Below are 22,580 nucleotides of genomic sequence, written 5' to 3' on the forward strand. Positions count from 1 at the left end.
CATATTGAGGCTCTCCTTCATTAAAGGAGAGATAGCTTTACTTAACTGTCCTGACTTAGCAGAGGGAAACTTGTTGTTTCCAAATCCTGATTGTCTTAGCTCTGCAATTACTCAAAGAACCTTTTTCTTACAACAGAGAAAACTTCTTGGAATAATGTATATGTGGAATACTTTTGGATTATCACAATCAGAAATTAGGCCTTCCCTGGTGACTCATAAAGAATCTGCCTGCAATGCGGGAGACCCAGATTCACTTCCTAGGGCAGGAAGATCCTCTGGAGAAGGGAATGGCTACCCATTCCAGTATTCCTGCCTGGAGAATTGACAGAGGAGCCTAGTGGGCTATAGTCCATGAGGTCACAGAGTCAGACACAAGTGAAGTGACAGCATGCAGCACACATCAGAAGTTTAATGTTTATAGTATTTGAATCATTCATCTGGATACCAGTGGAATAAATTTTGTGTTTTTTTAAAAAATATAGAGCTTTACTTTTTAAAATAAAAATTGAGAAAATATACATTACTTAAAATTGAGCTTGTTAACCATTTTCTCAGGTTCAGTGTACCAGCATTAAGTTGATTCATATTGTTGTGATATCATCACCATCATTGAGCCACACGACTCCAGTCTTGCAAAGCTGACTCTGCTCATTAAGCAGTAACGCTCCATTCTTCCCTTCTCCAGCGCATGGCAACCGTTATTCTATTTTCTATCTCCTTGAATTTGTCTATTCCAGGTACCTTGTATAAGGGTTTGTATGCAGTATTTGTCCTTATGTGACTGGCTCATTTTACTTAGAATAAGGTCCTTAAGGTTCATCCATGTGTCAGGATTTCTTTTCTTTTTAAAGCTGACATTGTATGTATATATCACATTTTGCTTATGCTTTCATCTGCCAGTGGACACTTGGGTTATTTTCACCTTTTTGGCTATTGTGAATAATGCTGCTGTGAGCATAACAGGGCAGATATCTCTCCAAGCCCCTGCTTTCAGTTATTTTGTGACTATACCTATTGAAGTAATTTTTAAAAGATTTTATTTTCCCTTTAAAGTGATTACTCTTTTCAATTTGAGAAATGACTAACAGATAATACTTTAATAGATTTTAAGTATAAAAAGACTATAGTTTTCTTATAGTGGTTTTAATAGATCTAAATTTGCTGTCATATAGGAATATTTATTGTTTTGAAGCACTGATAATTCATTACATAGGAAAGTAAAGTTTTTTGATCTTGAGTCAGATATTACATGTTCTTATAGTTCCACTCTATTTTTAAATTCTGTGAGTTGATGGGAAAATTAATTTATGGCATATAAAATTTTTGAAACTTTTAAAAAATAGATTTAAGTTTCCTTATTAGTGGTATCATATCTTAATTATATATATCATAGATATCAAGTGTGTATATATATATATATATATAAAAGCTTTCCCCCTTAAAGTTACAGGCTAGTTTCTTTGGATCTATTCTCCTACTCAGATGAACTAAAAAATACTTGATTAAAAAAAAATTATACTCTAAGTAACAAAAGACTGTTTTGATAGTAATGAATTATCAGTCTAAAACAGAAGGGAAGACTTCCCTAGTGGCTCAGTAGTAAAGAATCCACCTGCCAGTGCAGGAGACGTGGGTTCAATCCCTGATCTGAGAGGATTTCATGTGCTGTGGAGCAACTAAGCCTTTGAGCCACAACTCTTGAGCCTGTGTTCTAGAGCCTGGGAGTGGCAACACTGAACCCATGCACCCTAGAGCCTTTGCTCCACAAAAGAAGCCACCGCAATGAGAAGCCTGTGCATTGCAACTAGACAGTAGCCCTTGCTCTCCACAGCTAGAGAAAAGCCCACCCAGCAACGAAGACCCAGCATAGCCAAAAGTAAATAAATAAAATTATCCAAAATGGAAGGGGAAAAGGTGAATCCAGAGAAGTGAGCTGATAACTTTTGCCCTGAAGATATTTGTCAGTCTTATATCTAGACTTCAGTTTTGGTGGCCTTGAAGGTCAAGGTAAATAGAAACAAAACTCAGGATCCCAATCATGTATGGATTCTTGTAGGAGACTTTATATGATATTCTGGGACTGTCTATACTATGAGGATTCCCAAAAGTCCTTCTCATGGTATAGATGAAACAGAAGGAAGTTAGTCCTCTGGTAGCCTCGGAGCATCCTCTGTTAAAGAAATCCCGAATATATGCACAAGTTTGATTCGGCTTCATCCAGCTACCTTTAGTTCTTAGAGCATAAAATGTTATTTGTTTCTTCTATGCTTTTCTTCTACTTTTCTCGGTTAGTAGTGTGTTCTCATTTCCCATGTACCTCCTACCTACTTGGCAAGTTTAATTTCATCCTTTGACCCTCAACTCTTACCTGTTCAGTTCAGTTGCTCAGTCATGTCCAACTCTTTGAGACCCCATGCACTGCAGCATGCCAGGCTTCCCTGTCCATCACCAACTCCTGGAGACTGCTCAAACTCATGTCTGTTGAGTCGGTGATGCCATCCAACCATCTCATCCTCTGTCATCCCCTTCTCATCCTGCCCTCAGTCTTCCCCAGCATCAGGGTCTTTCCTAGTGAGTCAGTTCTTTACATCAGGTGGCCAAAGCATTGGATCTTCAGCTTCATCTGAAAAAATCTGTAATAATCTCTAATTTCCTCTAGGTGAATGTAGGCATTCCTTCCCCATGGTCTTGTATTTTATGGATAACTCAATTACTATGTGGAGAAGGCAATGGCAACCCACTCTTGCCTGGAAAATCCCATGGACGGAGGAGCCTGGTAGGCTGCAGTCCATGGGTTTGCTAAGAGTCAGATGCGACTGAGCTACTTCACTGTCACTTTTCACTTTGATGCATTGGAGAAGGAAATGGCAACCCACTCCAGTGTTCTTGCCTGGAGAATCCCAGGGCCAGGGGAGCCTGGTGGGCTGCTCTCTATGGGGTTGCACAGAGTCGGACAGGACTGAAGCGACTTAGCAACAGCAGCAGCAGCAGCAGCAATTACTATGTTTGTGTTTGCATGTTGCTCACTATTAGATTCTAACTTATTTGGGACAGTGACAGTTTCTTTTTAGTTTCCTCAACACTTAGTAAATTACCTGTTACATAGTAGATGCTCAATAAGTATGAGTAAAAGAAGGCAAGAAATTTCTGTATTCAGTGCCTTAGACAGGAGTAGGGGTGAATTTGGGGAGGGGTGATTTTTACTAAGAGATTGAAGAGCTAGTATCTTCTATCTGGATACTCCTGGACCAAGCTTGAAATTTTAGAAGTGTTGTGTATAACATGATGCACGAAGAAAGCAAAACCTGCTTGGCCAGCTAGATTAGTGACAGTAACCTGATGAACAGCAAAGTGATAGACGTTATAGCTAATTCACTTTCACATTTGTTGCTAATCGTATTTTACAGTATGTTATATTCATTTCATATTGTTACTCTGCCAACTCCCATCTCTGTTGGCCATTAGTTTTAGGTGTTTTCTGAAAAAGTATTATACTCCTTTAATTCAGGGAAAGGATATATAGGAAAATATTTCCAGTTTTTAAAATTTATAACTGTTTGCACCTGTGCATCTGTTTTTTCCTAAATTGAGACCTTATTGCTATTTACCTCTAGTAGCATGCCTCTCTATTGATTGCATTGACCCATTTCCACAATTAAAAACAAATTCCAACCTTTGGTAAAATTACTAACTGTATATACATAAATACAATTCGTCCAACAATTATCTATTAATTAGGGAAGTTCAGTTCAGACACTAAGTCCTGTCCAACTCTTTGCGATGCCATGGACTACAGCATACTAGGCTTTCCTGTCCTTCACCTGGAGTTTGCAGAATAAGACAAGGGTGCCCACTCTCACCACTACTATTCAACGTAGTTCTGGAAGTTTTGGCCACAGCAATCAGAGCAGAAAAAGACATAAAAGGAATACAAATTGGAAAAGAAGAAGTAAAGCTTTCACTGTTTGCAGATGACATGATCCTCTACACAGAAAACCCTAAAGACTCTACCAGAAAACTACTAGAGCTAATCAATGATTACAGCAAAGTTGCAGGATATAAAATCAACACACAGAAATCCCTTGCATTCCTATACACTAATAATGAGAAAATAGAAAGAGAAATTAAGGAAACTATTCCATTCACTGTTGCAATGAAAACAATTAAATACTTAGGAATATATCTACCTAAGGAAACAAAAGACTTGTACATAGAAAACTATAAAACACTAGTGAAAGTAATCAAAGAGGACACGAATAGATGGAGAAATATACCGTGTTCGTGGATTGGAAGAATAAATATTGTAAAAATAAGTATACTACCCAAAGTAATTTATACATTCAATGCAATCCCTATCAAGCTACCAACAATATTTTTCACAGAACTAGAACAAATAATCTCACAATTTGTATGGAAATACAAAAAACCTCGAATAGCCAAAGCAATCTTGAGGAAGAAGAATGGAACTGGGGGAATTAACCTGCCGGACTTCAGGCTCTATTACAAAGCCACAGTCATCAAGACAGTATGGTACTGGCATAAAGACAGAAATATAGATCAATGGAACAAAATAGAAAGCCCAGAGATAAACCCACGCTCCTATGGACACCTTATCTTCGACAAAGGAGGCAAGAATATAAAATGGAGAAAAGACAGTCTCTTTAACAAGTGGTGCTGGGAAAACTGGTCAGCCACTTGTAAAAGAATGAAACTAGAACACTTCCTAACACCATACACCAAAATAAACTCAAAATGGATTAAAGATCTAAATGTAAGACCAGAAACTATAAAACTCCTAGAGGAGAACGTAGGCAAAACACTCTCCGACATAAATCACAGCAGGATCCTCCAAGACCCACCTCCCAGAATATTGGAAATAAAAGCAAAAATAAACAAATGGGACCTAATTAAAATCAAAAGCTTCTGCACAGCAAAGGAAACTCTAAGCAAGGTGAGAAGACAGCCTTCAGAATGGGAGAAAATAATAGCAAATGAAGCAACTGATAAAGGATTAATCTCCAAATTATACAAGCAGCTCCTGCAGCTTAATTCCAGAAAACTAAGTGACCCAATCAAAAAATGGGCCAAAGAACTAAACAGACATTTCTCCAAAGAAGACATAAAGATGGCTAATAAACACATGAAAAAATGTTCAACATCCCTCATCATCAGAGAAATGCAAATCAAAACCACAATGAGATACCATTTCACACCAGTCAGAATGGCTGCTATCCAAAAGTCTACATGCAATAAGTGCTGGAGAGGGTGTGGAGAGAAGGGAACCCTCTTACACTGTTGGTGGGAATGCAAACTAGTACAGCCACTATGGAGAACAGTGTGGAGATTCCTCAGAAAACTGGAAATAGAACTGCCATATGATCCAGCGATCGCACTCCTGGGCATACACACCGAGGAAACCAGAATTGAAAGAGACACATGTACTCCAATGTTCATTGCAGCACTGTTTATAATAGCCAGGACATGGAAGCAACCTAGATGTCCATCTGCAGATGAATGGATAAGAAAGCTTTGGTACATATACACAATGGAGTATTTCTCAGCCATCAAAAAGAATGCATTTGAATCAGTTTTAATGAGGTGGATCAAATTGGAGCCAATTATACAGAGTGAAGTAAGCCAGAAAGAAGAACATCAATACCGTATATTAACGCATATATATGGAATTTAGAAAAATGGTAACCTGAACCCTGTATAAGAGACTGCAAAAGAGACATAGGCATTTAGAACAGTCTTTGGGACTCTGTGGGAGAGGGTAAAGGAGGAATGATTGGGGAGAATGGAATTGTAGCATGTATATTATCATAAGTGACCAGTCCAGGTTCGACGCATAAATTTTCCTCTGTTCATTTCTTTGCATTTGTGCTTTTTTAATAAAATTCTTTTTTAGAAATAAAAAAAAAAAAATCATGTACATTGAGTTGATGATGCCATCCAACCATCTCATCCTCTGTCATCCCTGCGCCTCCTGCCTTCAGTCTTCTCTAGCATCAGGGTCTTTTCCAATGAGTAGTATGTTTGCATCAGGTGGCCAAAGTATTGGAGTTTCAGCTTCAACATCTGTCCTTCTGAAGAACATTCAGGACTGATTTCCTTTAGGATGGAATGGTTGGATCTCCTTGCACTCCAAGGGACTCTCAAGAGTCTTCTCCCAACACCACAGGTCAAAAGCATCAATTCTTCAGCGCTCAGCTTTCTTTATAGTCTAATTCTCATATCCATACGTGACTACTGGAAAAATCATAGCCTTGACTAGATGGACCTTTGTTGGCAAAGTAATGTCTCTGCTTTTTAATATGCTGTCTAGGTTGGTCATAACTTTTCTTCCAAGGAGTAAGTGTCTTTTAATTTCCTGGCTGCAATCAGCATCTGCAGTGATTTTGGAGCCCCAAAAAATAAAATCTGCCACTGTTGCCACTGTTTTCCCATCTATTTGCCATGAAGTGATGGGACTGGATGCCATGTTCTTAGTTTTCTGAAGGTTGAGCTTTACGCCAGCTTTTTCACTCTCCTTTTTCACTTTGATCAAGAGGCTCTTCAGTTCTTCTTCGATTTCTGTCATAAGGGTGGTGTCATCTGCATATCTGAGGTTATTGTTATTTCTCCCAGCAGTCTTGATTCCAGCTTGTGCTTCATCCAGCCCAGTGTTTCTCATGATGTACTCTGCATATAAGTTAAATAAGCAGGGTGACAATATACAGCCTTGGCATAGTCCTTTTCCTATTTGGAACCAGTCTGTTGTTCCATGCCCAGTTCTAAGTGTTGCTTCCTGACCTGCATACAGATTTCTCAAGAGGCAGGTCAGGTGGTCTGGTTTTCCCATCTCTTTCAGAATTTTCCACAGTTTATTGTGATCCACACAGTCAAAGGCTTTGGCATAGTCAGTGAAGCAGAAATAGATGTTTTGCTTTTTCGATGATCCAGCGGATGCTGGCAATTTGATCTCTGGTTCCTCTGCCTTTTCTAAAACCAGCTTGAACATCTGGAATTTCACAGTTCACATATTGTTGAGGCCTGGCTTGGAGAATTTTGAGCATTACTTGACTAACATGTGAGATGAGTGCAGTTGTGAGGTAGCTTTAGCATTCTTAGGCATTGCCTTTGTTAGTATTGCCACTTTCTTATATAGTGGTTTAAGGAAAGAGAAATGTTAGTTTTTGACTTGATCAACTAGGTGATCAAGGTTTGGTGGATAGTGATCAACTAGGGGTGGATAGTAATGTTATTAAGGTTAATAATTAAGTGTTATTAATACTACAGAGGGAATAAATTTGAAGTGGGACGTCTGAAATGAGATTTTTTTTCAGCAAGAACAGATTTGTCCAGTGGAAAGGACTTCATTTTTTTACTAATTACTTTAATAGTTACTCTGATTAATAAATTTCTTTCCATTTTTGAGTGACGTGTGATAGGCCAACACACATTAGTATATTGAATGAGATTCCTGCTTTTGTTTTTGAAGCTTTGCATAAACCTATTGAATGGAGATAAATCAAATTGTTAATAATGTCTGCTGAAGGTGACTAAAGTCAAAGACCTATCAAATAAAAACTGTGAAAGACCTAGCATATATTGTGTGTACTTCAGTCATGTCCGACTCTGTGTGACCCCATAGACAGAAGCCCACCAGGCTCCCCCATCCCTGGGATTCTCCAGGCAAGAACACCGGAGCGGGCTGCCATTTCCTTCTCCAGTGTGTGAAAGTGAAAAGTGAAAGTGAAGTCACTCAGTCGTGTCTGACCCCCAGCGACCCCACGGACTGCAGCCTACCAGGCTCCTCCATCCATGGAATTTTCTAGGCAAGAGTACTGGAGTGGCTTGCCATTGCCTTCTCCGGAAGTATATGCTACTTGGTAAATTATGCTGAAATACATGACGACATTAAAGTCTATGATTCTATTTTGTTTAAAAGCTTTACATTAATTATTCTCTATGTTATTTCTTATACTTTAATTGAGCAGATCTCAGTGTTTTATACTTGGAGAGAGGAATGAAAAAGTTGAACATGTTTTACAGACAATTTTTATTGTCCATTGGCTTTGGTTAATGTAGGTGCAAAGACTGTCCTCTTTTTTTATTTGACCCTAATTAAATGTGCATTAATGACCAGGGAAGCCTGGAGTCCTGCAGAGAGTAGGACACGACTGAGTGACTGATCGACAGCAGATAAGACTTACAGTGGAGTACTGTATGGTACTCAGTAAACCCTTGTTTTATATGTGACCCCAGGACTTAGATGAAGTGACTTGCAATACTTAAGTATCTAAATTTAAGTATTTACTTCATTTAAGTTGTCTAGGTAATTAGCTCCTAATATTTATCTATGTTCTGGCTTGGTGTCATACTGTCAGTTAATGAATTTGTCAATTAGTCTTATATTGTAAATAGTTACTTGAAACCAAAAATAAAGTTGATGTATCTTTTCCTAAATTTTAAAACTGATTGATAAAAAGGTGATACGATCAACATCCACAAATAGACTTTTGAAAAAAGTATTTCAGAATAATTTGGAGGTGTCATGCATTTTCATGAATACTCTGACATCTGTCTACTAAGAACAAGAACATTATCCTGTATAACTGTAATGCTGTTACCATGGTCAGGATGTGTAATATTGAGTATAGAGTTGATCCTCTTTACTTGCAGATTCTATGTTTGCAAATTTACCAACATTAAATTTATTTTTACCCTTCCATATCAACAACTTTCAGTACTTTTCTGGTCATTGATGGGCATTCACATGTACAGAGTGGCAAAAAATTTGAATTGCCTAACTCATACATCAATACACATGTTCTCAGATGAGATCAAACAAGGTGCTGCTCGATACTTCTTGTTTCACATTGAATACTGTAAGCATACTGCATCCTTTTTGTGATATATTGAATGTCACATGTTTTGCATTTTTGTGCTTTTTGTTGGTGACTTCAATGGTTAAAAGGTTCCCCAGTTATCTTGCTGCGTACCGTATAGTCTTCCTACGTGTAAGAAACCTGGAATATACTTTATAGAGAAAATATGTTAGATGAGCTTCATTTGTTACTGTTTGTTGTCCAGTTGCTAGGTCGTGTCCAACTGTGACCCCTTGGACTACAGCGTGCAAGGGCTGTAATTGTCCTGTAATTCTCTCAGATTCATGTTCACTGAACCAGTGACACTATCTCATCCTCTGCTGCTCCCTCTTCTTTTTGCCTTCAGTCTTTCTCAGCATCAAGGTCTTTTCTAACATCTCGTTTCTTCACATCAAGTGGCTAAAGTACTGTAGCTTCACCTTCAGCATCGGTCCTTCCAGTGAATATTTACATATGAATTATAGTACTCTTTGCCCTAAGTTCATTGTTAATGAATCAACAATATGTATTTAAAGTGTCTTTAAACAAACACATACAACAGAGTTACTTATTGATTTGTTGATGAAGAGTTTGTGACCAGAGCCTCACAGAAACCTAACCCTGTATTTCCATAGGAGCAGTTGCTAATGGATACAGCACTTGCTAAGGCAGTGTTAGGACTTCTTGGTGGCTCAGTGGTAAAGAATCCACATGCCAATTCAGGAGTCTTATGTTCGATAACTGGGTTGGGAAGATCCCTTGGAGAAGGAAATGGCAGCACACTCCAGTATTTTTGCCTGAGAACTCCCTTGGACAGAGGAGCCCAATGGGCTATGTGTAGTCCAGGGAGTCTCAAAAGAGTCAGACACAACTTATGGATTAAAAAACAATGGAATCTTAGTAGTGACTTCATAGAATACAACAACAGTAGTGATGAGAACTGCCTGTGTGCTGTATATCATATGACACACATGAGTCTGCAGTGAGAACTGCCTGTGTGCTGTATATCATATGACACACATGAGTCTGCAGTGAGAACTGCCTGTGTGCTGTATATCATATGGTATACATGATTCTGTGCTGTCAACTAAAAAATGCACATCCTAGACGTTGAGAGTTGTGTTTCATTCAGTGGACACACTGAGGACTTAAGCCAGGGAGACAGCCTTTAAGATATCTCTGAAGGACTGTTCTGAAGAGGTGAAAGGGAGCCAGGATAAGTGTAAGAGTTTCTGCAAAAGAAAAAAACAACCCACAAAACTCCAGGTAATCAGAACATCAAAAGATTAATGCTAATTTAAGAGAACCCAAACATCTCAAGTTAATAAATTTAAGAAGATAAATTTTTTCTTTTCTTGGGGAAGATACTGGAATCTGGGCTTAATGAAATTGTTCCTTTGTTCTGTCTATTAACTATCTAAGGTCCTTTTTTTTCTCCATCCTGAATCCCCTCAGGGTACACCGTTGGGGGTATCTGCAGAGACTGGTGGCTTGATGAGTGGCAGCCTATTTATCCCTGTTCTAAGTTCCCCTCAGGGTTAACCTTTGTGGGTGACTGCAGTGACTGTTGAATGTAACATCCTCTCTTTAGTGTTATGCAGGCATATCCTAGTATATGCCTGCCATCTCTATAGTATACATAGTACCTGTAGTATATTATATAGCTTCCCTTATAGCTCAATTGGGAAAGAATCTGCCTGCAGTGTGGGAGACCGGGGCTTGATTCCTGGGTTGGGGAGATCCCCTGGAGAAGGAACTGGCAGCCCACTGCAGTATCCTTGCCTGGAGAATCTTATGTACAGAGGAGCCTGGAAGGCTACAGTCCATGGGGTCGCAAGAGTTGGTCATGACTTAGCGACTAAACCAACATATTATATATATATATTAAAATATATCTGTAGTATATTACATATATCCACACATAGTACATGTACATATATACCTGTATATATTCAAAATTTCCCATTTGTTTCAGTAATGTTCTTTAGCACTGCCTTGCCTCTCTTAATCTAGCCCCTAATGCAGCATCACACATTTGTCGTATTGCCTTTATCTGCTTTAGAATAGTTCATGCAACTTCTTGGTCTTTCATGACATTGATATGTTGTTTTATTGTTATACTGACTAACAAGTAATTTCATAGAATGTCCCTCCATTTGGATTTGTCTGATTGTTTCTTCATGAGTCGATTAAAATTAAATATTTTTGCTAATAATTCTCTATGGATGATGTGGTGGTACATGATATTAATTTGTTCCCTGACTGGTGATGTTAAATTTGACCTTTCCATTGTGAGGGTACATTTATCCTTTGTGATTATAAGCTATCTATGAAGTAGTGTTTTGAGATTTTGTAAATATTCTTTTTTATAACAATCTTTCATAAAGTGGTTTCGATATTCATTGATTCTTGCCTTAACCAGTTGTTATAATGTCATTACAAATAGTGCTTTTTAATTCTATCATTTCTTCCACATTTACTGATTGACATTATTTGGTAAATATGAGCATTTCCTTTGTCTTTGCCATTGTTTTGAAAAAATTACTATGGGATTATAGATTTTTATTTTTATTCAATAAATTATAATCTATCACTGATAATCTTTTTGATGCTCAAATCGCTCCAGTTTGTTCAGTAAGACATTTTTTGTTGTTCTTTTATTTATTTAAAAAAATTTTATTGATTTAGTTGATTTACAGTATGTTAGTTTTGTTCAGTAAGACATTTAAAGTGAACTAAAGAAACTTTGTGTTTGTTTTGACATACTCTCCCTTTTTTTTAAAGCACATTTTAAAAATAAAACACCACAACAGATACTTCATTGCACTAAATCTCCATTGTATATACATTGTGGGGATGTACTGGAATTTATTCAGCCAGTCTCCTGTGTTTTGTTTGCTATTATGAATGACTCAGTAAATAATTGCTTTTATTATTTTTTTTATATTGTTGGATATATACCTTCAGAGTAAATTCTTAAAATAGACTTGTCTGATCAAAGAGTTAATGCATATGTAGTTTTGTGAGGGCTTGCTAAATTCCTTTTTATTGGTCTCGTGCCATTTAGCATTCCACCAGAATTGTTTAAAGAGCCTGGGGTCCCTCTCCCTACCACACTCACTTATACAGTATGTTGTCAAGCTTTTGAATTTTCGCTAATCTAAAAAGTGGAAATTGGTGATCTCAGTGTAGTTTCAATTTGCATTTCCTATATGAAGTTGATGCTTTTTCAAAATTTTCAGGCCCATTTGTTTATCTTGGACTATATCCATATCTTTTGCCCCTTTTTTTCCTCTCAATTTTTAAGCACTGTACGGGGATTTGGTCTTTTATCTGCTATGTATGTTACAAATATTGCAATGTTTATTTTAAACCAAACTTCTGTCATAGGAATTCTGATCTTTCAAATTATTAAGGATTTAGGTGTAGGAACTTCTTTATTCTTTACAGAAGTAGGAACTTCTGTACAATTTTATTTCTTTACTCTTATGATTCTTTAAGATTCAGTTTGTTTTTATTTTTTCATCGTGAAAGGGAATGACTTAATAATCATTTAGGAAACAATTTCTAAAGTCAATCAAGATAGTCTTTTCATATTTACTGTGAGTTTATGAATGAGTCACATATATCAAATAGGTATAAATATACATATTTAATTTTCAAGGCACTGTTGTTGAACCCATTTGTGTGCCTGATACACAATGAGGCCAGACAAACCAAAATTTGGAGCAGAGCAAGGTTTATTGCAAGAATCATGCAAGAAGAATAGGTAGGCTCCTGCTTAAGAGACCCAAACTCTCCATGGTTTTCAGGGAAGAAACTTTTACAAGCAGAACTTGGGGGAGGGCTGCCAGGTGTGTAACTCCCTCTGGTTGGCTGGTGGTGAGGTAACATTGTTCTAGGAATCTCCAGCATACGGTCCACATGCTCAGCCTAAAGTTACCATCCTCCTTCTGGCTAGGGGGCCTTGAGTTCTTGTAGAACTCAGAGATGTTTATCAAACTGTTAGGCACAACCCCTTCTCCTCCCCTGCAAAGAACCAGAACCAAGTTCCCTTGCCCTTTCTACATTTCCTCAGTCTCCTAATTAGTAAATGAATCTGCCTTTTGGAACTCAGGGAAGGTCTAGGAGACTGAAAGCCGTTTTCCTGCAAACAAGAGACGGAAGACACTGAAAGACTTTTATGCCTGGGAAGGCCTCACAGGTTCCTGCTTGGTCTCAGTCCCATTTTCTTTGATTCTCCTCGGTCATGAGAGAAACAGATATTGGACTAGACAGGAAATAAAATTTGGATAGAGAAGTTAATCATAAACTCTGCAGAGGAACTTAGTTTTAGGGGGATTCTGTTTCAGCACTGTTCCTGTTTATATACTTAATCTTCTTTACATCTCAGAGGGACATAAAATATGTGAGATTCTAATTTTTTTTTCTAATTATAATATTGGGTTAGCCAAAAACTTCATTTGGGATTTTCCATGTTATGCGAAAACTTGAACAGACTTTTTAGCCAACCCAATAGCTTGGACTCAAATGATAATTTTTCATTTGAGCTGAGTGTTAATGAGAATTTATTCCTGACTTCCCTGGTGGCTCAGATGGTAAAGCGTGTGCCTACAATGCTGGAGACCCGGATTCAATCCCTGGGTCAGGAATATCTGGAGAAGGAAATGGCAACCCACCCAAGTATACTTGCCTGGAAAATCCCATGGACAGAAGAGCCTGGTAGGCTACAGTCCATGGGGTCGCAAAGACTGAGCTACCTTCTTCTTTTCTTAGGATTATATTAAGTTTGAATTAGAATGCTTCTTTTTAGGAAATAATAAATTACTAAAAATTACTCTCCGTAATCTAGTAATTAGTAATAAATTTACTCTTTAGTAATTTAGTAATAAATTACTAAAAACTCCTCTCTGTGTTTTAGGTTTTGACAACAATTCGTTCAGGGCATCGAGCAAATATATTTAGTGCAAAGTTCTTACCATGCACAAATGATAAGCAGATTGTATCCTGCTCTGGAGATGGAGTAATATTTTATACCAATGTTGAGCAAGATGCGGAAACTAACAGACAGTGCCAATTTACATGCCATTATGGAACTACCTATGAGGTACAGTATTATTATGCTTTATCTGTGTTTTGTGTATGTGTGTATGTATGTGTTAGATAGATGTGTGTATGTACATATTCACGCATAAATAAGTAAAGGTATTGTTGACAAAATGTCTAGATTTCAGTATTTGAGAAAATGGACCTTGATAGGATTGTGAATAAAGTTAAGGAATAAGATGTGAATAATAGCAATGGGATTTGTAATTCCTTGAGCAACTATAAGAAAACAGATATCAGACTTTAAAGATGCGTCTTTATTGTGCTATAGGGCTCTGTACTAGGCTTTAACCTCATTACCACTTTCTCACTGTTCTATATGAAGTCATTGCTGGCATGGTTATCAAAATGTCAGAAGAGATGCTGCTGCTGCTGCTGCTGTGTCACATCAGTCGTGTCCGACTCTGTGTGACCCCATAGACAGAAGCCCACCAGGGTCCCCCGTCCCTGGGATTCTCCAGGCAAGAACACTGGAGTGGGTTGCCATTTCCTTCTCCAATGTGTGAAAGTGAAAAGTGAAAGTGAAGTCGCTCAGTCGTGTCTGACCCTTAGCGACCCCACGGACTGCAGCCTACCAGGCTGCTCCATCCATGGGATTTTCTAGGCAAGAGATGCTAGTACACTTAAATAAAGGAATCTGATTTCTAAAGGTTATTAATGAGCTCAAGCCCTGAGCTGAATTAAAATGAGGTGAAATGAATCTGAGACTCAGTTATACTGCTTTGGTTCAGAAAAACTGCTTATTCTTCAAAAAAGCTCTTTTATAATCTTGTCATTTCATTTCTTTGTCTTTCATTTCAGTGTATCAAATGATTCGTTGTTTTCCCATATGGTGCTGACATGGTATATTTTTTTCATTACTTGAATTTCAGTTCTTCTGTACCCTCGTGTTATGATATGTCCTTACAAAAATAGTATTCTATAGCTGGATTTTTTTTTTTAATCTATTTCTCCCAAATTTGGCTTTTAACTGGAGATTTCAGTCAATTTATATTTATTGTGAGTGCTGATATATTTGGATCTATTTATATATCTTATAAGTTTTTTATTTGAAAATATTTTCTATTATTGATTTCCCCATCCTCTTTTTGACATTCTTTTGAACTTCTTGAAGGTTTTTCATTTGGCCCATTTTGTTTCTGCTATTGCAAGGAAGATAGACATTTGTATTTTACAAGAGTAGTTAACAAAGTCTAAAGTCAACAAGTACCTTTGCCTTCCTCTTGAATGTATACCTTAGCTCATTATAATCTTTCCATCCCTTGTCTAATTTTATATGCTTATATTGTTCAGAGTGTAGTTATAGTCTATCTTCTTCTGAATCAAAAATATTATTATTGTTTTATTAGTCTTTACTGTTATTATTAGATTTACCTACATTTTTGCTTGTACTTTTGCCTTTTCTGTTACAGGTTTTCTGTGTGGGGTCATTTGGTATCTCAAGCACATTCTTTTTTTTTCCATTATACAGTTCATTTTAAATGTATCAAATATAAGGTGCAAAGTAAAAAATAAATGTTTTTGAAGCTAGGAGAGTATGCTATTCCTAGTCAGATACAAACTTAGTTATCACACACGTACACAACTCAAGAATGACATGAAACAGGAAAAACTGAAGAACTTCTTTTGGTTTCAGAAAACAGCCAAGAAACCGAAGACAATTCTTTTTATAAATTCAAAAAACATTTTTTTTTGGAGTAGCTAACATGCCTTCTTTAGGCATTAAGATACTTTTTTCTGCTTGTAACCTTAATACATCCATATTTTTACTCTTAAAAAAAATCAAGTCTCCCAGTAAAAATAGTATTTTACCACACTAATTTTTCAATTCCATCACTAAAAATGTAGTTATACACAACAATTTCTAGCCGCTTGGAACACTCTGCATGATGGATTTTAGTCACTGGAATGACAATAATTTCTCAGAAAAGCAGCATTGCCTCAACTGTGGTATGATTTGGTGGTCAGTATTCTTGTTTTCTAGTAAAGATCTCATAAGCAGGAACACTGGATTCCTTGTGATTTCATCGATGAAGAAAACATTTCTGAGCAGCTTCTGAACAAACATTTCTTAACAGGTTGATCACAGATCTGGGGTCTTCACTCTTCATAATGGCACTTCCAGACACAATTGTGTTAGCTCCTGCCTGTGCACATTAATGGATGGTGTCTGGACCTACTCCACCATCAGCCTCAGTGTCCAAAGATGGGAACTGGGTCCTCAACCAGTGAATCTTTGGCATCATATCTTTAATGAGTTTCTACCCTACAAGCCCATGTTTCACTGTCATAACCAAGGCCATATCTATCTGATTGATTAGCCCATGGTGTCAGATACTCTTCTGTGGTTCTTGGTTTGGTAACAAGGCCAGCTTTCATTCCATTCTCTCGAATGTCTTTGGTCAAAGCTCCTGGGTTGTCAGTAGCCTCGAGATGAAAGGTATGTTCATTGGCTCCTGCTACAGCCATTGGTTTACCCACTGTTCTGGCCTGGACACCATCATGTGCATGTCAAAGGAAGGGTCCTGGCCTAGCTGCTTTTGGAGTCTTCCTGCCACAGGGTGACCAAAGGCGATGTTGGGAACAAAATGCCCATCTGTTACATCCAGGTGCAGATAATCAGCCTCAGAGTCCATCATCTGCAGGTACTCGCCCCTAAATTGGCCAGGTCACTGTTGTGGGTGGATGGGCTAATTTTGCAGCCAGATGCCATCGTGCTAATGCTCCAGAGCTAAAGTACATTCTTTATCAGTTCCTTTAAGTCAGAGTTTGCTGATATTAAACAATTTTAGTCCTATTTTTCTTTTATATCATTCATTTCTTCCCTTTTCATCCTTTTCTAGAAAATATCTTTTTTAGGTCAGTTCTTCAGAGGTAGTCTTACTAGATACAGGCTTCTAGTTTGACAGTTACTCTATTTCAGGTGATATTTCACTGTATTCTGACTTTACTTTTGAAGTTGAGCAGTCAGTCAACAGTTTAATTGTGATTCCTTTGTATTTAAGTTATCTCTTCCTTGACTGAATTTAATTCTGTTTTTCTTTGTGTTTTTTTTTTTTCCTTCATTGATGTCACAACAGTGTATCGAGGTATGGATTTCCTTTTGATTTTTCTAGGAATTTATATGTGTTCTTAGTCTGAGAAATTGGAATCTTGAAAAATGAGGGAAATTTATAGATAATAAGTTTTTAGTTCTTTACCATTCTCTGTATTTTTTATTCTGGAATTCTGATTAGGTATATGTTAAGACCTACTTATTCCATCTAGCATTAAACTTTTCTCCCCCATTGAATTACAAAACATAAAGGAGAAGTACAAAACGCTGAGTATATCTCAGTAAATTATCACAAAGTGAATATGTTCATGTAACAGCCACAAAGATCAAGAAATATAAGGCATTAAGGACTTCCCCGAAGCTGCTTTATCCTGATTTCCATCATCTTATTTTTCTAACCACTTTAGTTTTTCTTGCTTTTGAGCATTATATGCAGTGAGTCATATTAAATGGTCTTTTGTTTATTTTTAAATTTGTTTTCGTTTGCTGAACAAAATCTTACCTTACATTTGTGAAACTCCTCCATGTTGGGTACCACTATAGTGTGTTTATTTTCAGTGCTTTTTAGTGTTCGATTGTGTGAATAAATTACAGCTGATGGATCTGTTCTACTGCTGATGAAAATTTTAAATTTGATTTCCAATTTGGAGAACATACTTTACATGACTTTCAGTATATTTATGTTTAGAAGTAAACTCTTTCTGTCATAGAATATGTATTTGTTTATTTTAGAGATAGTGCGAAATATTTTTCCAAAGTGTAACAGCGTACATTCCCACCAATAGCATATAATAAGAATTCCTTTTGCTCCTCATCTTTGCCAACAGTAAATATGGTTAATCTCTAATTTTGAACAGGCTTATTTAAATGCCTTTTGCTGTTGTTACTGTTGAGGCTACTGCATAGTTTATTGGTTATTTAGATATACTGTTTTGTCAAGTGCCTATTCAGAATTCTTTCCTAATCTTTCTATTAGGTTGTCCATTTTATTTCATTATTGCTGTTGATTTATAGGAATTTCTTTTATCTTCAGCATATGAATCTATCTCTTCCAACTCTGTGGTTGTATTTTCACTCTCCTAATGATGTCTTTTCATGAACAAACGTTCTCTGTGCTGTCTTAATGTATTGGTCTTTTTTTAAAAAAAATTGTACCTGGTTTCTGTATCCTGCTCAAAAAAGTCTTTTTCTTTCTGAAGGTTATGGAGACATTCTTCTATTTTAGATTCTCTTTTAGAAAGATTATTGTTTTGTCTTTTGCATTTATATCTTGTTTTGCTCTTGTTCAGTTGCTAAGTCCTGTATGACTCTTTGTGACCCCAAGGACAGCAGTACCACAGGCTTGTCTGTCCTTCACTATTTTCCAGAGTTTTCTCAAAATCACTGTTTCCTAAATTTTCTCAAATGGACCCCTGTCCATTGATTCGGTGATGCTGTGTAACCATCTCATCCTCTGCTGCCCGCTTCTCATCTTGCCTTCAATCTTTCCCAGTTTCAATGTTTTCCAGTGAGTCTGCTCTTCAGGTGGCCAAAGTATTGGAGCTTCAGCTCCAGCATCATTTCTTCCAATGAATATTCAGGACTGATTTTCTTTAGAACTGACTGGTTTGATCTCTTTGCATCCCAAGGGACTCTCAAGAGTCTTCTCCAGCACCACCAGCAATTCATTTCTTTGGTGCTTAACCTTCTTTATGATCCAACTCTCACATCTGTACATGACTCCTGGAAAAACCACATTTTTGATTATATGTACCTTTGTCGGCAAACTGATCTTTGCTTTTTAATACACTGCCTAGGTTTGTCATAGCTTTCCTTCCAAGGAGCAATCATCTTTTAATTTCATGGGTATAGTCACTGTCCACAGTGATTTTGGAGCCCAGGAAAATGAAATCTGTTAATGTTTCCACTTTTTACCCTTCTATTTGTCATGAAGTGAAGGGACTGGATACCATAACCTTAGTGTTTTGACTGTAGAGTTTAAGCCAGCTTTTTCACTCTCCTCATTCACTGTCATCAAGAGGCTCTTTACTTCTCTTCACTTTCTGCTATTAGAGTGGCATCATCTTCATATCTGAGGTTATTGATGTTTCTCCCGGGAATCTTGATTCCAGCTTTTGGTCATCCAGGTCAGCATTTAGCAGGATATACTCTTTATATGCGTTAAATAAGTAGGTTGACAGTATACAGCCTTGTTATACTCCTTTCTCAATTTTGAACCATTCAGTTGTTTCATGTAAGGCTCTAACTTTTTCACTCTCCTCTTTCACTTTGATCAAGAGGCTCTTTAGTTCCTCTTCACTTTCTGCCATAAGGGTGGTGTCATCTGCATATGTGAGGTTATTGTTACTTCTCCCGGCAATCTTGATTCCAACTTGTGCTTCTTCCAGCCCAGCGTTCCTCATGATGTACTCTGCATATAAGTTAAATAAGCAGGGTGACAATATACAGCCTTGACGTACTCCTTTTCTTATTTGGAACCAGTCTGTTTTTCCATGTCCAGTTCTAACTGTTGCTTCCTAACCTGCATACAGGTTTCTCAAGAGGCAGGTCAGGTGGTCTGGTATCAGTATTCATCCATAATACAGGTCTGTAGTTTCACTTTCTTTTAGTATTTTTGTTTGAATTTTGGTACCATGGTAAAGCTGTTTTCATAGAATAAGTTTGAAAGTGTTCCCTCCTCTTCAGTATTTTGGAAGAGCTTGAGAGGACAGGTATAAATTTTTAAATATCAGTTCAGTTTAGTCCCTCAGTCATGTCCACTCTTTGTGACTCCATAGACTGCAGCATGCCAGGCTTCCTTGTCCATCACCAACTGCTGGAGCTTACTTAAACTCATGTCCATTGAGTTGGTGATGCCATCCAACCATTTCCTCCTCTGTCGTCCCCTTCTCCTCCCGCCTTCAGTCCTTCCCAGTATTAGAGTCTTTTCCAATGAGTCAGTTCTTTGCATCAGGTGTAAAATATTGGAGTTTCAGCTTCAGCATGAGTCCTTCCAATGAATATTCAGGATTGATTTCCTTTAGGATGGACTGGTTTTATCTCCTTGCAGTCCAAGGGACTCTCAAGAGTCTTCTCCAACCCCACAGTTCAAAAGCATCAATTCTTTGGTGCTCAGCTTTCTTTATAGTCCAACTCTCATATCCATACATGACTACTGGAAAAACCATAGCTTTGACTAGACAGACCTTTGTTGGCAAAGTAATGTCTCTGCTTTTTAATATGCTGTCTTGGTTGGTCATAACTTTTCTTATAAGGAGCAAGTGTCTTTTGATTTCATGGATTAATGAATTCATACATGGTTGGATGAAGCACAAGCTGGAATCAAGATTGCCGGGAGAAATATCAGTAACCTCAGATACGCAGATGACCCCACCCTTATGGCAGAAATCGAAGAAGAACTGAAGAGCCTCTTGATGAAAGTGAAAGAGGAGAGTGAAAAAGCTGGCTTAAAACTCAACATTCAGAAAAGTAAGATCATGGCATCCAGTGCCATTACTTCATGGCAGATAGATGGGGAAGCAATGGAAACAGTGACAGACTTTACTTTTGGGGGGCTCCAAAATCACTGCAGATGGTGACTGCAGCCATGAAATTAAAAGACGCTTGCTCCTTGGAAGAAAAATTTTAAAATATACGTAATGAGAGTCCCTTATACTGCAAGGAGATCCAACCAGTCCATTCTAAAGGAGATCAATCCTGGATGTTCATTGGAGGGACTGATGCTAAAGCTGAAACTGCAATACTTTGGCCACCTCATGCGACGAGTTGACTCACTGGAAAAGACTCTGATGCTGGGAAAGGTTGGGGGCGGGAGGAGAAGGGGACGACGGAGAATGAGATGGCTGGATGGCATCACCGACTCTGTGGACATGAGTTTGAGTGTACTCCGGGAGTTGGTGATGGACAGGGAGGCCTGGCGTGCTGTGATTCATGGGGTCGCGGAGAGTCGGACACGACTGAGCGACTGAACTGAACTGAACTGAACTGAATGTTTTCAAGCCTTCTGGTCTGAGCTTTCCTTTCTTCAGATGTTTTTGGTTACTAATTCAGTCTCCTTAGTGTAGTGTTGGTTTGTTTGGTTTGTCCCTATGTTTATCTATCTTTTAGCCTTGGTAAGCTGTATATTTCTAAAAATTTATTAATTTCTTCTGTCATTCCATTTGTGGTGTTCATAGTCTCTTAGGATCCTTTTTATTTCTGTGGTATAAGTGTAATGTCTTCTCTTTTATTTCTGAGTTTTGTTGAATCATATTACTTTTTTCTTGTTAGTCTCAGTGAGGGTTTGTTGATCTTGATGCTCTTTAATAAAACTTAATACTTTTTTTTTGTTCTCTGTATTTTTTATTTCTGCTCTAATCTTTATTATTTCCTTCCTCTATTAAATTTGGCTTTAATTTGTTATTTTTCAGTTCTTTGAGGTGTAAAGTTAGGTTGTTGATTTGAGATCTTTTTTAATGTATTTATTAGTGTAAACTTCCCCCTTAGTACTGTAACATTTACATTTAAAGTAGTTACTGATAGGAAAAGACTCACTCCTGCCATTAAAATTTTTTTTTCTGTATGTCCTACAAATATTTGTTCACTCTCTTTCTTGGCTGCTTTCTCTTGTGGTTTATTGCTGTTGTTGCTCTTTCTTTTGTAGCGACATGCTTTGGCTCCTTTTTGGGGGGCACCTTTTATCGATTTTTTCTTTGTGTTTATTGTGAGGACTGCATGAAACGTAGTTGCACAATCTGTCTTACTGAGAACAGTTTAACTTAAATCACCACAAAAGTTCTGTTCCTTTACGTCCTTCCCCCACTGTGTTATCAGTGTCACAAATACCATAAAAGCACAATAACTTTTAATGCTGCTGTTTTTCAAATTCTATACTCACATTAAAAGTGATTTTGCACCACCAGTACAGTATTACAGGTTTCTGTATTTGTCTGTATATTTACTTTTGCAACAGTCTTTATATTATCATATGCTGTGTGTTGCTGTCTAATGTCTTTAATTTCAACTTGAAAGACTTTGTTTAGCAGTTCTTGTAAGACAGGTCTTGTGATAACCCTCTGTACTTTTTATCTGAGAAGGTCTTTATTTCCCTTTTAGTTGTAGTGGACAGTTTTGGGGGATATAGTGTTCTTGGTTTGCAGATTTTTTCTTTCAGCACTTTGAACATATTATCCTACTCCCTTCTCACAGGTAATGTTTCTGTTGAGAAATCCACTGATCTAATGGGAGCTCCTTTATATGTAATGGTTCACATTACTCTTGCAGCTTTCAAGATTAACTCACTTTTGACAAGTAGTTTATAGTGTGTCTTGATTTGGGCCTCTTTGGGTCCATCCTAGTTAAGTTCCTGAGTTTCTTGAATCTGGATGTTCTTTTTTTCCCCTCAAGATTTGAGAAGTTTTTGGCCATTTTTAAAAAAAAATTTTTTAATCCATTTTGAGTTTATTTTTGTGTATGGTGTTAGAAAGTATCATGTCACGAGTTTTAATAAAAACCTTTTAGGTTCTCACCCAAAGGCAGTTTGAGACATAGTTCTTTTATTTTTTTTTCTAAGCACACCTTTATTCTTTTTA

At 37.4% G+C, this 22,580-nt stretch overlaps 1 protein-coding gene and 1 pseudogene across 6 annotated transcripts in view; one reads left to right on the forward strand and one right to left on the reverse strand.

The window, feature by feature from the left end:
* The window catches only part of DCAF6 (DDB1 and CUL4 associated factor 6), a 177,992-nt gene that overhangs the window by 44,564 nt on the left and 110,848 nt on the right, over positions 1 to 22,580 (forward strand). For all 6 annotated transcript variants that reach the window (XM_055403951.2, XM_055403952.2, XM_055403953.2 and 3 more), the window contains exon 4: positions 13,771 to 13,956. In XM_055403951.2, coding sequence (XP_055259926.1) covers positions 13,771 to 13,956 — 186 coding nt within the window. The remainder of the gene's footprint in view (positions 1 to 13,770; positions 13,957 to 22,580) is intronic.
* Positions 15,980 to 16,668, reverse strand: LOC129541759 (ribulose-phosphate 3-epimerase-like; annotated as a pseudogene).

Source organism: Moschus berezovskii, chromosome 4 (genome assembly GCF_049115385.1).
Source record: "Moschus berezovskii isolate FMDL1 chromosome 4, NW_MosBer_1.0, whole genome shotgun sequence".
In the NCBI taxonomy this organism is placed as follows: Eukaryota; Metazoa; Chordata; class Mammalia; order Artiodactyla; family Moschidae; genus Moschus; species Moschus berezovskii.